Below are 15,546 nucleotides of genomic sequence, written 5' to 3'. Positions count from 1 at the left end.
GGGAAAGAGAATCAACGTGGAATATTTCATATCTCTAATCACTTAGCTGTTGTCTTGAGCTCACATACCTCTATGCAACGTTGGCAACCAAAATAGCTTGACTGTTAGCTATAAAATTGCTACGTTTAAAATGTGAAAACAAAGGAATTGCCATTAACAATGCCAGTAATTCTTACTTGTTAACAAATGCTTTTTACTGCTTTCCATCTGGGTTGCTGTATTGTGTTGTAAGCATGGAGCTTTGAGCATCTTTGAGATGGTTAGCTCTTAAGCATCCAAATGTGCCAATATTGAAAAGAGTGAATCAAACATATAAGCAAAGGTGCAGAACCATAGATCACCTCTTTTTTTTCCCTTTTTTTTCTTTTTAATTATTGTCTTATATGTAGCTAGCAATAGAGCAAAATGACTGGAAAGAAGTTAGAGCATATGCATCAGCAAGGCTTGCCTATTTTACTAATCCTAAAGGGAATATTGGAAATGCAAAAACTGAAGGGTACAAATCAAGAAGCTAAATATGGATTCATCTCTGTCTAGTGTCTTTCTGACTTAAAATTTCACTATAACTACGGTCACCCCGGAATGTTGAATGAAGAGTTTGTGACATGAGCTTACGTGGAGTCTTCTTTCTTTCTCTTTTTTTCATACCGCCTTTGTAGCAAAGGGTTTGTGGGGACTTGATCCTTTCCATTCACCTGCAAAACAGTGTTAGTTTTGCTAGGACTGCAGAACTGAGCACCAAATTAATCCATAATTCAGGCTATACTGTGAAGTTAGACACACAACCGTTAGCTGTTATCCCTGTTTTGCAGACAGGTCAGGATCATTAAGACCTGCTGGTGCACTCGAGGCCCTGACAGGGCTCACCTAGACCTTCCACCCATGCACCTTCTGCCCAGTGCTCCTGGAGCTCCACTTGAGCTCAGGCCTCCAACTGCACCTGAGCTACTGTGTCCTGGTCAGGGAGGTAACTGCTTCTGCCTGACTTGTGGCTGACTGCATCTGCAGCCTGGTGGAGCAGCCCTGACTCTTCTTGTTCTCTGGCTGCTAAATCAGGCTTCTGTGAAGGACCCACAGTTACTATACTGCCAGCTGTGCTGCAGGGTGACATAGCTCAGGCAAGGACTAAGGGCAGTCTGGCCTGAACTTAAATGGGGCCCTGGGCCTCCCCTCGAGCCCTGTGTGCAGGGCTGGGCCCCTCACTTCAGGAAAGACTTTGAGGTGCTGAGGCGGGTCCAAGGGAGAGCAACGAGGCTGAGGAAGGGACTGGAGGGAAAGTTCTGTGAGGAGAGGCTGAAGGAGCTGGGGGTGTTTAGCCTGGAGAAGAGGAGACTCAGGGGGGCCTCATCACTCTCTACAGCTCCCTGAAGGGAGGGTGCAGTCAGGTGGGGGTCGGGCTCTTCTCCCGGGCAACCAGTGACAGGACGAGAGGGCACGGCCTGAAACTGCATCAGGGCAGGTTTAGGTTGGATCTCAGGAAGCCCTTCCTCACGGAGAGGCTGCTCAGGCACTGGGACGCACTGCCCAGGGAAGTGGTGGAGTCACCGTCCCTGGAGGTGTTTAAGGAGAGGCTGGATGTGGCACTTAGTGCCCTGGTCTGGCCAATGTGGTGGTGTTGGGTCATAGGCTGGACTTGATGATCTCAGAGGTCTTTTCCAGCCTCAACAATTCTGTGATTCTGTGTGGGTGGAAGGCTCAGGTGAGACTGGTGAGGATAGTTAAGGAAAATTACTGTGTTCAGGACCCTGTTGTGGAAGAAAGGAGGTTTGGGTAACTTATTGGCAGTGGAAACGAGAAAGGCAAAGAGGTTTTGGAACTATTAATGTATCATCTCCAAGTCTGGGGAGGCTGTGACACAGTGGCCAGCACTTGGTTGGTTTACATATGTGTTCAGCTCTCTTACTGCTACAGCATTTTCCTTCTTTAATAAAATATGAGTGGATAGGATCAAGAACCTCAGCATGCTGCTTGAATGTTGTGCATTGTCTGTGCTGTGTCCAGAACTTTCCATTAGCATGTCACCTAACCATATGAAAAAATACTAGACAAAAATAAATGGCTTTCTAATCTCTACTACTATTTATCTGTATTGATTTTGAGAAAATACGCATATAAATGTAGAAGATTCGAATAGATTCTGACTTTGTACTTCCAGGTTTCTGAGCATGCAGAACTTGCCTGGATTCTTGGGTGCTTAACTGCTGTGCCACGTCTGCTACGCTTGCCCCAGTGGAAGGTATGGACAGTTTCATAAATCGAAAGGAAATTCATGGGAATTCAGTAGAACTATTGTCCTTGAAGTAGTTATCTATCAAGTACAAACTGTACGTTGGTTATCCTTGCTTTAGGTTTAAGTAATTCTCTAGTCCTGTAGTGGAGGGAGGAAAATATATCTTTCCAGGTCTGTTGCTATCAATGAATGTTTTCCTGCTGGAAAGTATGGGGTAATATTTTTGGCAAAGACTTACAGAAGCTGTACTAAGTAGAAGGTTTGTTTAGTGTTGTCAAACTGATCCTGCTGGAATGCTTGGAGTTATTTCAATGCTTATTTAATAATGCAAAACAACTACAAGATATTGCAGTGGAAACCTTGAGCCTTGCTTTTTTTTTTCCCCACCATGAAGAGTGACTGTTCTGTAGATTTTACGAAAGATGGTGCAAAATAATCATACAGTGGAATAGGAATAATAATAGGATCATTTTATGTAAATTATAATAATTTATATATTATACATCCTACATTAACAAAAATTTTAATACTTCATAATTTCTAAATTATAAATATTTAAAATGTGCTGAGTGATAAAGTTAATGCACCTTAAATGTTTGCCTTTACAAGTTTCAAGTGTTCATCTTCTTAATCTTGGTACTGCATCAGGATGACTCCATCAATAGAGTTCTTTCATTTAATTTCTCTGTATTTTATTTTGGCATTTAGTAAGCAGAAAACCCAAAAGGCAAGAGAGAGAAGTATCAAAAAAGGAAAAAAATCTTAAGAGCAGTTTGGCTTGCAGAGTTCAGAGGAGTCTTAAATACGTCCAGATGTTTTCTTTTTTCGTGTTTTTCTTCTTAATTAAATAAAAACAGTAAAACTTAAATACAGCAACCAGCGTTAATGCATGGCATAGATTAAAGCCAACCTTTTCAAACCTAAGGTTCTAAAGTTAAGCTCTTAAATCCAGCTTTGACTGGATTGACTTTTCAAATCTACAGATAAGTGTTACAGGTGCTAGACTTTGCAAATTAGGTCCCCTGAACCCTAAACACTTAGAGATGTAGACAGAAGCCAGAATCTATATGAGAGGATGAGAAAAATCTAAAGGTATTTCTGTAGTCTTAATGAAATAAGTAAGATTTTAGGGGGTTTGGTCTATTTAACTATTGCTAAAATAAAAAGTAGATGCACTGTTGCTAGAATGGAAATAGTTTCTGTAGACTGACTATCTCAATTTAAATAGTCCATATCCTAGAGCAGTAAAGGACTTCAGGAGAGTGGATGGATTGTGGGGAACAGCATGAACTAATGGAGAGAACATGGCCTCTGCCTCTCTAGTTCTGGGTTCTAGCTGTCACTGACACTTCTGGTGACTGTGTGTGATCACTATGTCTTGATCTCTTTTCTGTGAAACACAGGTATTAATGCCTTTTTATATCTATATTATAAAGTATTTCAAAAATGTATTTCTGAAAATGGTATTTAAAAAGTAGGGGTTATCAATAATAAGTGTAGCAACCCAGTCTGACTGGTTTGTGTTTGGAATAATTTTCTTTGGTAAGATTACAAACAGAAAGAAAACACAAGCCTGTATTTTCTCCCCACTACAATATCAGAACAGGGTAGGAAAATTCATAAATATAGGACATAAAATGGGATATGTGTGTGTGTCTAGAATTACACGAAAAGTTAATCAAGTTAGTTGGAATTCTAAGTAATTAAAATCACAGACTGTGATGCTGTTACCCAAGAGTGCGATTCCTTTGTTTTTCTTTTGCATACAGATGAAGCGTGCCAGCCAGAATAATGAAGGAAGTGTTGGTTTGTTGACTTACCCTGTGCTTCAAGCAGCAGATATTTTGCTGTACAAGTAAGAGGCAGAATGTGAGCCCATGGGCAATGTCTGTTCAGCTGCATTAGAATGAATGTTCATCAGGTCAACATGCTAAATTATTAAGTGGGGGAGCTGGGTGTGATTAGATCAGAAGATTGGAAATGGATGACAGCTTTTTACCTCTCAAGTGGCTGTTTGAAATCTAGCCTGGTTTGAAAGCAACTGGCAGAGCTGTAAAGAGAAAAAGCTGGTCACTTCAGAATAATTCTCAGGGAGTTATAACACAGTGATATTTAATTATACATATTGCATGCTCACACACGTGCTTTTTTTAAGTACTTATGCTTTCCTTTATGCAGCGTCCTATAGAGATACTTAAACTGGCTTAATATAGTATAGCCATATCAGTGTGAGATTCTATGTAGGCCTGTTGATACTGATGAAAAAGCGAATAATTTACTTCACCTTGTGGTACCTGGGCTGGTTTGATTTCCTCTGTAGTGTACTGTGTGCTGCAGTGGAATGAGGGACTGGTGACTTACCGTGCCTAAGTTTGTAGCCTAGCTGATAGAACTCTCAGTGCATTATCATGACTGCTTGTATTTTGTAGTTCATTTTAAACAGTCTCAGTAAGTAAATGTTAGAGAAAATGCACTGCGTATTAATTATTTTTGTGTAAAATGGTGAAAAAGGTGAACTTTGAATATTTTGTTGGGACAGAGAAGTAATATAAAACTATGAGGACAGAGACTTGAGGAGATCAGCACAACCAAGATTAGCTAATTGTTAAGCCGGAAATATGTATCTAGAGAAGTTTAATCCAAAGTATCATTAGTAGGGTAAAACAGTAATGTTTCTATTCACTTGAATTTTAACTAAAAATAAAGGGAAGCAAGCGAAAGTCAGAATGAAATTTAAACATTAAAATCATCTTCTAGGCAGTGAGTCCCATTTAATTGCCAAGCAGTATTTAAGGGTAAAATTTAGACAGCTATATCAGAAATCACCTTGTTTTGATTGAGCCCAACCATGTATATCTCTTCCATCTCTAATAAGATAATGGGATTCATCATTCCTTAGTGAAGCCTGTGGTTTGTTTGCTACCACGTGTATTAACAGCAGGCTGTCCAGACAGAGCACAAAACAAGGAAGTGAAAGAAAAACAATGTCTCTTTGAAGAAATGTAACGTAATATCTTGAATTAAAAAAAATGTTTTAATGTAAAAACATAATATAATGAACAAGATTCAAGGAGAAGTGGAAACACAGGAAGAGAATGGTAGTCATGAAGAAGAATTAAGAGCTGGAGGAGGGGGAGAAACAGTACTAATTCAGATGAACCAAGGATCAAAGAGACAGGAAAATGGACAGAAGGTAAATATATGACAGAAAGGAATAAAAATAGCACCAGGACAGAAATATTAAACAGCAAGGAAAAAGGCAAAGAATCATGCAGAGGCATTTAGAAAGACAATGTGTTTTATGTTTAGTGGCAAACTTTGTAAATATGGAACCGTTCTGGCATATGGTAACACTTATTTTGATCTGCTTACCGTATATTGATTATGGTAACTGGTTTTCTTTCTGTTAGTTGTAGGCCACTGTGATTTCCTATTGGCTACTGTAACTGCTTTTAGTTTCCTTTGCTGACTGTTTAGTGGGGAATAATGGTGGACAAATTGATTCCTGGATGTCAGCCCAGTAATTCGGAATCAGAAGGAGTACCGTGTTGAGCTGAAATTTTCTAGGAACTTAAAAGATGCATAGTGAACTTTCTTACACTGGAATATATCCAGGATTCAGAGCTGAATACCCTTAGAAAAAAAATCTCCTGGGGGAAGGGAGAGTAATCAAAAGCTGGCAAGACTTCAAGTCTGCCTCATCTAAAAGAATCATACATTTTTAGTGAGTATGATTAACTGTGGGAAAGAATCACCAGGGGAAGTAATGGATTCTTCACCTCCTCATGTCCTCTGATGCAGATTGTGTTTTCCTCCAGAACTGCATTCAAGCTATTGAGTTCAATACAGAAGATCAAATGATCCTTTGATCCTAACAGTTCCAGTCTATGAATGATAACACTTGTGGCAATAGAGGCACTGGCCCACATGATATTTATTCAGTGGTGACCCATGAGGAATAACCACTCTCTTCTTTCCCTCCCTTGATAAATCCACAGTACTAACTTCTCAACAACAATTATGTTTTTCTGAGACCTGACAAGGCAAGGTGTTTGCGCTTTATGCCTTGCAGATCTTTCTTAACACGTACTCTTTGATCTCCAGAGAGACAGCAGGAGATGCTACAAAAAACTTTCTTTGAGCTGAGTTTAATGACTTGTTCTTACTGGTATCTTTGCCCTGTGTGTTTTCGCAAAGGGCTATTTTCGCCCTTGGCAATTGCTTCAGTTCAACACAAAATGCAGACTCATCCTGGGATACAGTCAGTTTGGGATCTTCTTCCCACAGCACCTGTATCTAGCCGGGGCTGAGTGCTTGATTCAGCCTGGCCCTCAGTCATGGCAGAAGCTGTGACAGTCCTGAGTAACATTTCAGTAGAGCAAGAGAGCTTTACTGAGTTTCCTGTATCTGTCTTTTATTAAAAGGTCGACACATGTTCCCGTTGGAGAAGATCAAGTCCTGCACCTGGAACTAGCCCAAGATATAGCACAACATTTCAACAAGAAATATGGAGAATTCTTTCCTGTGCCCAAAGCCATTTTAAGTGAGCTGGTCTTGTTTTTTGGTGGTGTTTTTTTGTTTTCTCCTTCCTTTTTAACTGCACTTCAAGGTTGAAGATGGATTTAAATATCGTGGAAATAGTTTCAGGGTCTAAGAAAAGGAAGCAAACTGATGCTGAGTGGAAAATTAAAAACTGACAAGAGACTAGAGGCTGTGAAACTGAACTCCCAAGATAGACATAAGGCTTTACAAATCCCTCGTAGAGGAATGTATGTGACGTCTGGTATTCTAGTCCAGGGGGCCAGATGCACTCTGCTGCTGCCAGTCAGCCTTGCTCTTCAGCGTTCGACATTTTATTAAGAGTAGGGTCTCTGCTCTACATTGCTAGGTCAGGAGACATGTAAGCAACAAGACAAGACACCTCGAGCAAGCAAAATGTTTCCATGTCTGAGTGGTAGATGTTTACATTAAGCATGATAAACAGCTTGTAGGTGTATTGGTGCAGTGCTCAAAAAATCCTTTTACTGTGTTTAATATATACTTGCATATTTCAGTTATGGTCTTTTACAGAGCTTAGACTTTCCTTTTTTGATCTTGAACTCAGGCAGACTTATAAGGAAAATCTTCTCAGCCATTTTTGAGTTACAAGGTCATAGGCCAGGGGGTGAGGAGGAGTCAGATGGCGCAAATGGCACGTTTGTTAAGAAACGTGAAGAATTGTGCAAGGAAGAAGCATTGCATCTTTGTTGTAAGTAATGTAGAGGAATGCACAGCAGAGACCTTCGCCCCCAAAAGGGCAAGGAGCTCTCACCTTAGAAAGACAGGCAGTAATAAACCTTTCTCAATTTTCAAGCCTCAGTGACAAAAATCATGTTAGACCAAGGGTGGAGATTAGAGAATACTTGGGTATTGCAAGCTCTGCAGTTTCTGGTGAAAACTAAAGGCTAAACAGTGTAATGAGGAGTGAGTGTAGCCTATGATGCAGGTGAAACTGTCTCCCAGGAAATAAAAAGCTCAATCTAAAAAACAAACCAAACATTTTCACTTCCCTCATGAAAAGCACACCCTTATAAGTTTACAGGTATATGGAAACCAATGAAATATCCTAGGTGAATGGAGGAGATAGGGACCTGTTCAAACACACCAGCTGTAGGCAGTTAGATTACCTGGACTCCTTTAAATTTACAGCAACAAGACGAAAGGTGATTCAGAACGGGGAACTTCCTGGGGCAGCCTGAATTGTACCCTGTAAGAACACTTGTCCTTTCACTGAGTACATAGGCCAGCTATGAGTAATACATGGGTAACTTAGCTGGCTGTATTAGGTGTTTAGAAACAACTGATGTGAGAACTTTCTACATCGGTGATACTCCGTGAATGATGTTTCTTGATGAAAGACTGAAACACGTTGAGTCGATGCTGTCAAAGAAAGTACTTTGCAGTATTTCCCTGTATTACTGTAATATTTTGCAGTATTTCCCCCTGTTCTATTTCATATATACACTTTTATCTTAGCCATTTATACAATACCCACACCTTTCTTACCTGAACAGTGTTTTGCCTCTAATGGAGCTGGTTAGTGTTCAGTTAGGGAACTTTTAATAACAGTCATCATTGATATTTAGGAGAATTACCAAGAGATTTCGGGTAAAAGAGTTTCCTAAAATAAGGAGATCAACTGGGGTTTATCTAAGTTCTGAGGTTCTTTTTTACCACCTGTTTCTCCACTGTTGCAGAACCTTTCAGTAATACGCAGTGCTCTTTAGGTAACTTGTCCCCAGTGCCAGGAATAGTAAGGATTAGGGAGTTTTGGGGAAAATCTTCTTGTAGCCACAGAAGATATTAGGAAATGTCCCAGCAGAAGTTTCTGCTTAGTGAGGAAGGGAGAAAGGGAGCAGGTTTTCATTTAGTTTATGGGAGGAGAAAGGTGGATTAGAAGGACAGGGAGGGCATAAGGACTAAATAGGAGCATACATGATTGTGCTCACAACTCGTTTTTAAGCCAGGATAAACAGAAAGCTTTATCATGCTACTGCAAAGTGTTCTTAGCAATTTTCATAAGAAACTATTGTCTATGTGTGTTCATAATTATTCCCTTTTTCTTTTTTTTAATTTAAGGTACAACGAAGAAAATAAAATCACTCAGAGATCCAGCAGTGAAGATGTCCAAATCAGACCCGCAGAAGTTAGCAACTGTTAACATAGCAGACAGCCCTGATGAAATAGTGCTGAAATTCCGCAAAGCTGTGACTGACTTTACCTCTGAGGTGACCTACGACCCAGCCAGTCGCCCTGGTGTCTCCAATCTGGTGTCCATTCATGCTGCAGTAACGGGGCTTAGCATTAAAGAAGTGGTGCACCAGTCTGCTGGTCTTGACACTGCTCACTACAAAATGGTGGTAGCAGACTCAGTTATTCAAAAATTTGCACCTATCAGGAATGAAATCAAGAAACTCCAGGAAGACAAATCCCATCTGTTAAAGGTCTTAGAGGATGGAGCAGAGAAAGCCAAAGAACTGGCTACCCCCATCTATAAAGAAATAAGAAGACTGGTGGGATTTCAATAGAAACTGCTGAATAGTTACAAGGACTTTTGTTTCCTTGGAACAGACATTTTGTTATTTGTATCTTCTTAATCATGTTGATTTAAAGCAACAACTTTTTTTTCTTCTGGAAAATCCAAGTAGAACATTGAAGATGTTTGCATTAAAAAAGTGTTCATGAAGCCAGGTATTTCCACTGGGGCCAGCACTGAGTTTGTCTGGATAGTCAAAGAGAGAGGGCAGAAGCAATCACAACTCACAAACAAATCCCACAAAAGCAGAATATAAGGTGGCCAAACAGGTTTTGGGGTTTTTGTGTGGACGACTACAAGAAGCTGAGGTGATCAAAAACTACCAGAAAGATGCGTAATGTTCTGCAGAACATCCTTAGCTGTGCATGTGGTTATGTTACAGATGGACAACTCATCCCGTTAGTAGATGCTTAGGTTTGATATGATGGTTGAATGTATTCTTGGGTAACCAGAATAAAAGCACAGACTTACAAATCAAAATGCTCTCGGAGATGAAGAGAGAAATTACTGCTTCTCCCTGTTGTGTCTTCAAGCTCAGTGTGATTTTGTGTTTGCATCTAGTTTGTGTGAAGCGAGTCAGTGTGTCTTACGGGTATGGATATCCATATTCTGAAACTCCCTGTGACTGCTCTACAAGATGACCTCTTTGATAGTCACTCCAAAGAATCCAGAGAGTGAACTTGAATTTCACTTCTGCCACCTGTGCCACCCTGCTGGTCAGGTCTAAGATACAGCTGTGAGAAATGACATGTGCTTCAGCTGCTCCTTTTCCACCTGCTGTTTGGTTTAGCAGGGAGCTCCAGGATTTTCAGTTCATCATCAAGTCTAGGATTCCTCTAGGAAAGGTGCGGGAGAAAAGATGTGATCCCATGTGAAAGAAATTTTAGGCTGAGAAAGCAGAGAACTTTCTGTAAAAAAATACAGAATTACTTGTTTACAAAATTGTGCTGAGGTCAGAGCCAGAGTGGGATTAAACAGATCCTTATGAACTCTCACTTTGGAGCCTCAAGAAAGCTCAGTGGTGGAGGGGTGGTGTTAGCTTGCACTTACCTTAGGCTTCACAACACCCACAGACAATGACCTGTGGACCATGGCATGTTGGGAAATGCGTGGCAAAAGGAAATTGCTAAAAGGAAACACCCTCTTCCAAAGAGGGGGTAGTAGTATATGTTAAAAGGTAATGAAAGTCCTACTAGTACTGTGCCAGCATATTTAAGTGTATCACTGCACTTAAGACGCCGTGTTTGAAATTGGTGTACTGCAGCGTAAATTGAGCTCATACTGTGCTCCAACAGCTCGTAACCATTCTAGGCCTATGGCACTTGTGCTGAAGGATTGCAGTCTTACATGACTGAGATAGTAAAACTGCGGGGAGAGGGAGGAGATGTCTACGTAGTCAAGTTGCGCTTTTTTTAAAAAAAAAGCTATTTAGTTAATTATTGTAGTGAGGTGATTCGGAAAGAATCAATACTGCAAAACAAGAAGTTGTGGACTAAGTGTCTGCAGATCTGTGCTGAGACCTGTATTTTCCTTGTTAGGGATCTGAAGAAGAGAACTGTCATGCAAGAACTTTATGATGAAAGAGTTTCTAAAGTTAGTGAAGACTAGAGGAGCAGAGTGCATGGAGACAGAATGATGGGAAAACAAACTCACTATAGACAAGTCCAAGGTAATGTCCTCTGGAAAGAATAAACGTATTCAAAATAGTCCCTGGTTTCAAATTAGTTGCAGTGGATTAGGAAAGGGCACAGTTATAACAGTGTGTATTTAAGTAGCTTTACAAAACTTTTCATAGAATCATAGAATCTCTTAGATTGGAAGGGACCTTAGAGATCATCTAATCCAACCTCTCTGCCACGGGCAGGGATGCCCTTAACTAGACCAGGTTGCTGAAGGCCTCATCCAACCTGGCCTTGAACATCTCCAAGGAGGTGGCATCCACTGCCTCTCTGGGCAATCTGTTCCAGAGTCTTGCCACCCTTGTACTAAAGAATTTCTTTCTGAGATCCAATGTAAACCTATTCTCCTTCAGTTTAAATCCATTTCCCCTAGTCCTACTGTTGGACACTTGTAAAAAGTCACTCTCCAGCCTTCCTGTAGATTCCCTTCAGATATTGGAAGGCAGTTATAAGATCCCCCTGGAGTCTTCTCTTCTCCAGGCTGAACAATCCCAGCTCCCTCAGCCTGTCCTTGTAGCAGAGGTGTTCTAGCCCCTGGATCATTTTTGTGGCCCTCCCACTTTGTGGCTCCCTTTTGTCAGTGTTTTAACAGCTGCATTATTCTGCATGGGAGCTAAGAAAAGTAAGGCACACCATTATTGCTCTTATGGATGTGGCTGCTGTTGCACTTTTTAACATGGTTGATTTCTGCAAAGGTCCTACAATAGGTTCCATAAGAGAAGTTAACACAGTGCTCGTGGAGATACAGGAAATCTTAACACACCTTTGCAGTTGCTGTTACAGAAACATGGTGAGATGACTCACAACTGGAATACTGCACTGGATGGCTATAAACTCTTCAGAAGGAATAGGTAGGTACAGAGAGGCAGTAGGGCAGCCCTGTATGTTAGGGAGTGTTTTATTGTCTAGAGCTTAATGGTGGTGATGGTAGGATTGAATGTTTATGGGTAAGAATCAAGGGAAGGACCAGCAAGGCAGATATCATGATAGGAGTCTATTATAGGCTGCCCAACCACGATGAAGAAGCAGACAAAATATTTGATAAGCAGCTGGGATAAGTCTCATGATTGCTGGTCCCTATCTTGTGGGGGATTTCAACTTACCAGATGTCTGCTGGAAGTACAACACAGCAGAGAAATAGTCGAGGATGTTCCTGGAGTGTGTGGAAGAAAACTTCCTGACACAGCTGGTGAGGGAGCCAACTAGGGAAGGCACCTCCTGGACCTGTTGTTTGTGGACAGAGAGGGGCTTGTGGATGATGTGATGGTTGGAGGCTGAGTTGGGCATAGAAATCATGAAATGATAGGTTTTGATTCTCAGAGAAGGAGCGGGGTCAGCAAAACTGCTTAGACTTTCAGTGGGCAGACTTTGGCCTGTTTAGGATCCTGATTGTCAGAGTCCCTTGGGAGGCAGTCCTGAAGGGCAAAAGAATACAGAAAGGGTGAACATCCTTCAGGAAAGAAATCTTAAAGGCGCAGGAACAAGCCATCACCATGTGCCAAATGACTAGCTGATGGGGAAGAGCAGCCTGGCTGAACAGAGAAATTTGGCTGGAACTTGGGGAAAAAGGAGAGTTTATGGCTTTTGGAGAAAGAGGCAGGCAAATCAAGAGGACTACAAGGATGTTGTGAGGTTATGCAGGGACAAAATCTGATGGGTTAAAACCCAACTAGAACTTAATTTAGCTACTGCTGTAACAGGCAATAAAAGATGTTTCTGTAAAAACGTTGGCAACAAAAGGAGGGCAAAGGAGAATGTCCATCCTGTATTGGATGTGGGGAGAAGCTTTGTTACAAAGGATAAGGAAGAGGTTGAGATACTTAATGTCTTCTTTGCCTTAGTCTTTAATAGTAAAGACTGGTTGTTCTCGAGGTATGCAGTCCCCTGAGTTGGAAGACAGGGATGGGGAACAAAATGAAGCCCCCACAGTCCAAGGGGATCTAACTAAAACATCTATGCACTTGACATTTATCTTTGCAGACAGTGATTTCTAAAAAGTCATCGCTTGTCGGAAGATGCTAGTGACTCCCGGTTGTGTGCTCCCAATTTAGAGCACAGAATTTACTGGGAATTCTAAATACAGAAACAGTGGTTTCTTCATCAGAGACTCCAAATTATGATTGTCCTCATAAATTAACTCTGGCACTGCGCCAGCATCTGCATACGTCCCTGCCTCAAGTAACTGGAGTGTACATACATTGTACATTGTACTGGAGTTTCTTTTTGTAGCCCCTGAAGATGTGGTTGAAGTATATTTAGTTTTCAAACACTATGACCTGGGTTCTCAGATTCTCCAGAAGGCCTTTTTCATAGTTCTGATTCAGTGTATGTCTATCTACAAACAATTCAAGCAGAGCTCCCTAGTAGGATTATGGTTGTCTCCATTCAAGGTTATGCAGTTGATATGAATGAGCTGAAAGTTTAAAGAAGCACAGTGCAATGGGGTCCTTGGGCACTGATCTGCGTCTTAATGTTTTGAGACTACAAGTTATCAGAGCCAGTGTTTTCTTATCCTTGGTTAGGGCTGTCATGATCCTGACACAGTACAGCAGTAAATACTGCTGATGAAAGCCTTTATGTCAGCTTCTGTAGGGAACTCTGTGTCTAATTTGTTGAGGACTGTATTATAATATGAAACTTTAACTTTTCTGATCTCTGCCATTTGCTAGATGACTTTGTCTGCAGAAATCTGCTTGGAAACCATTAGCCAAAGCCAAATCTAATCCACAGATCCAAAGCCTTTGGATGTTTTCCTGAAATGGGGGTTTTCCAAAACAGGTTGGTTTTGATAAGCTACAATACCAAGTTCAGTAGTTTCTGTATGATCAGCAGGAGCCAAAAGACCACTCCAAATGACTCATTCCTGTTTTTAATTACTGCTCTGTTGTGTGTTCTACTCATCCGTATATCTCCTCAAAGAGGATCCGTGTGTGGTTCTGCAATAGCAATAATGTGGACCCAGGTGGGTGTGAGTCTTGGCCTTAATGAACATGCTGTTTCAGTAGTCCAGTTTGGTCAGATATGTGTTCAGCACAGCAGGTAGTTCTTGCATGCATACTGATGTCTCTGCATTTGAGTTCCTGGATGCTGCCTACCTCTTTATTCATGACTGATTGCTTCACTGAGAGAGTCTAGCATGCTAATAGAAGGAGGCTAGCAAAAAAGGTTTTCTATTCTTGATGGCAAAACAAACACCCTCTTCCTGCTGTATTGGACTGTAATTTTCTTTAAATTATTTGATTTGTTGCTTCTTTCTGGGTGACCTTGGCAATAATAGCTGCAAGAAGAATGTCATTTTATTGTGTAGTCAAATGTCTTGGAAGGATGCAGGCATCTCCTTTCGTCCTTTTAGAAATCTCTTACAGCATGGGACTTCACTAGTTGCATGCACTAGTTTCAGGGGAAATACTGCAGCAAAGCTGTGATCTTATGTGACTTTCTTCGATGTAATGAAAGCTTTTGTGGTTTTGGTTTTGTTTTTTTAATTCACTAGATTGGGAGAGAAGACTTTTGTTAAACTTTGAGTTTCTAACCAAGGTTTCTGTCACATAATCCTTTGGTGGCCAGATGACAGCTGAACTAATGGAAAACTCTCTTTATATGCACAAAAGATCCTTTCCTATCTTTTCTGTTGGTTTTCTTCGTTATGCTAATGGTCATAATATGGAAGCTTTGACAGAAAAGTTTTTTCTCTGTTTTGTGCCAACCAAAAATAATTCTACCTGCAGCAATCACATATTATTATGCAAATGGCAGATTCATTCATCATTTTACTTTTAGGCAGCAGCTTTGGTTTCACAGTTATTTTATATAAAACCAAATGCCAACCTCCTGAACTGAGGGATGAGTACATGTGCCCATGTTAAAATGAACAGTTTAGCATCTGGGAAGGTAGGTTGCTACTGTGGTAAATTGCTGTCACAGAACACCGTGACTGAAGATGAGATTATCCACTACATGAGTGGTCTCGGCCTGCCTGTGGGCATGAAACTAAGCACTGAGCTTAGTGTCTGTTGTGCTGCTGTGCTCTCAGCACTCCAACATCGCTGGGAGACAGGAACAGCAAATCTATGCCACACCAGAAGTCTCAATCAATTCCAGATGTGCTATATTTGGTGTATCTGCAAAACGAAATGTCAGGACAAGGGTTCCAGCACCAAAATCTTGAAAAGTTATTAAATGTTTGGTAGTAACAGCGTGCTTGTAAAAGCCTGGATGTGACAGCATAGTCATAGCCTCATTCATATGGCGGACATGAGAAGTTACAACTCTGTATGTGATGGTGAAGTAAGCCATCTGCTTCCTCAATACAATCAATGTGGACAGTCTAATTTGAAGAGTTAATGGATTTAACCCTTACAGGTGAGAAGCAACAAGCTTATGGCAGAGCAAGGTGGTACCAAATCTCTCTGTCCTAAACCATTCTGAAACCAGATGCTCGCAGTTCAGGTGCGAACTTCAGGTTGTACAAAGCACAGGTAAGATCCTCCATTGAACAGTGTCACTTGTCCCACATGCTGTTGTCTCTCCAATCAGGCTGATTTCCGAGGCTGATTTCATTG

The 15,546-nt window shown here is 40.9% G+C and overlaps 1 protein-coding gene across 1 annotated transcript in view; it reads left to right on the top strand.

Annotated features, from left to right (window-relative positions):
* WARS2 (tryptophanyl tRNA synthetase 2, mitochondrial) overlaps positions 1–9,297 on the top strand; it is a 21,440-nt gene extending 12,143 nt beyond the window's left edge. Inside the window, exons 2-5 of the mRNA XM_009879289.1 lie at positions 2,156–2,236; positions 4,000–4,085; positions 6,655–6,773; positions 8,849–9,297. Coding sequence (XP_009877591.1) covers positions 2,156–2,236; positions 4,000–4,085; positions 6,655–6,773; positions 8,849–9,297 — 735 coding nt within the window. The remainder of the gene's footprint in view (positions 1–2,155; positions 2,237–3,999; positions 4,086–6,654; positions 6,774–8,848) is intronic.
* Positions 9,298–15,546: the final 6,249 nt, after the last annotated feature.

The sequence above is a fragment of the Apaloderma vittatum genome, unplaced genomic scaffold (genome assembly GCF_000703405.1).
Source record: "Apaloderma vittatum isolate BGI_N311 unplaced genomic scaffold, ASM70340v1 scaffold36950, whole genome shotgun sequence".
Lineage (NCBI taxonomy): Eukaryota > Metazoa > Chordata > Aves > Trogoniformes > Trogonidae > Apaloderma > Apaloderma vittatum.
The sequence above is the reverse complement of the archived record's forward strand: the minus strand, read 5'-3'. Positions and strand labels throughout refer to the sequence as shown.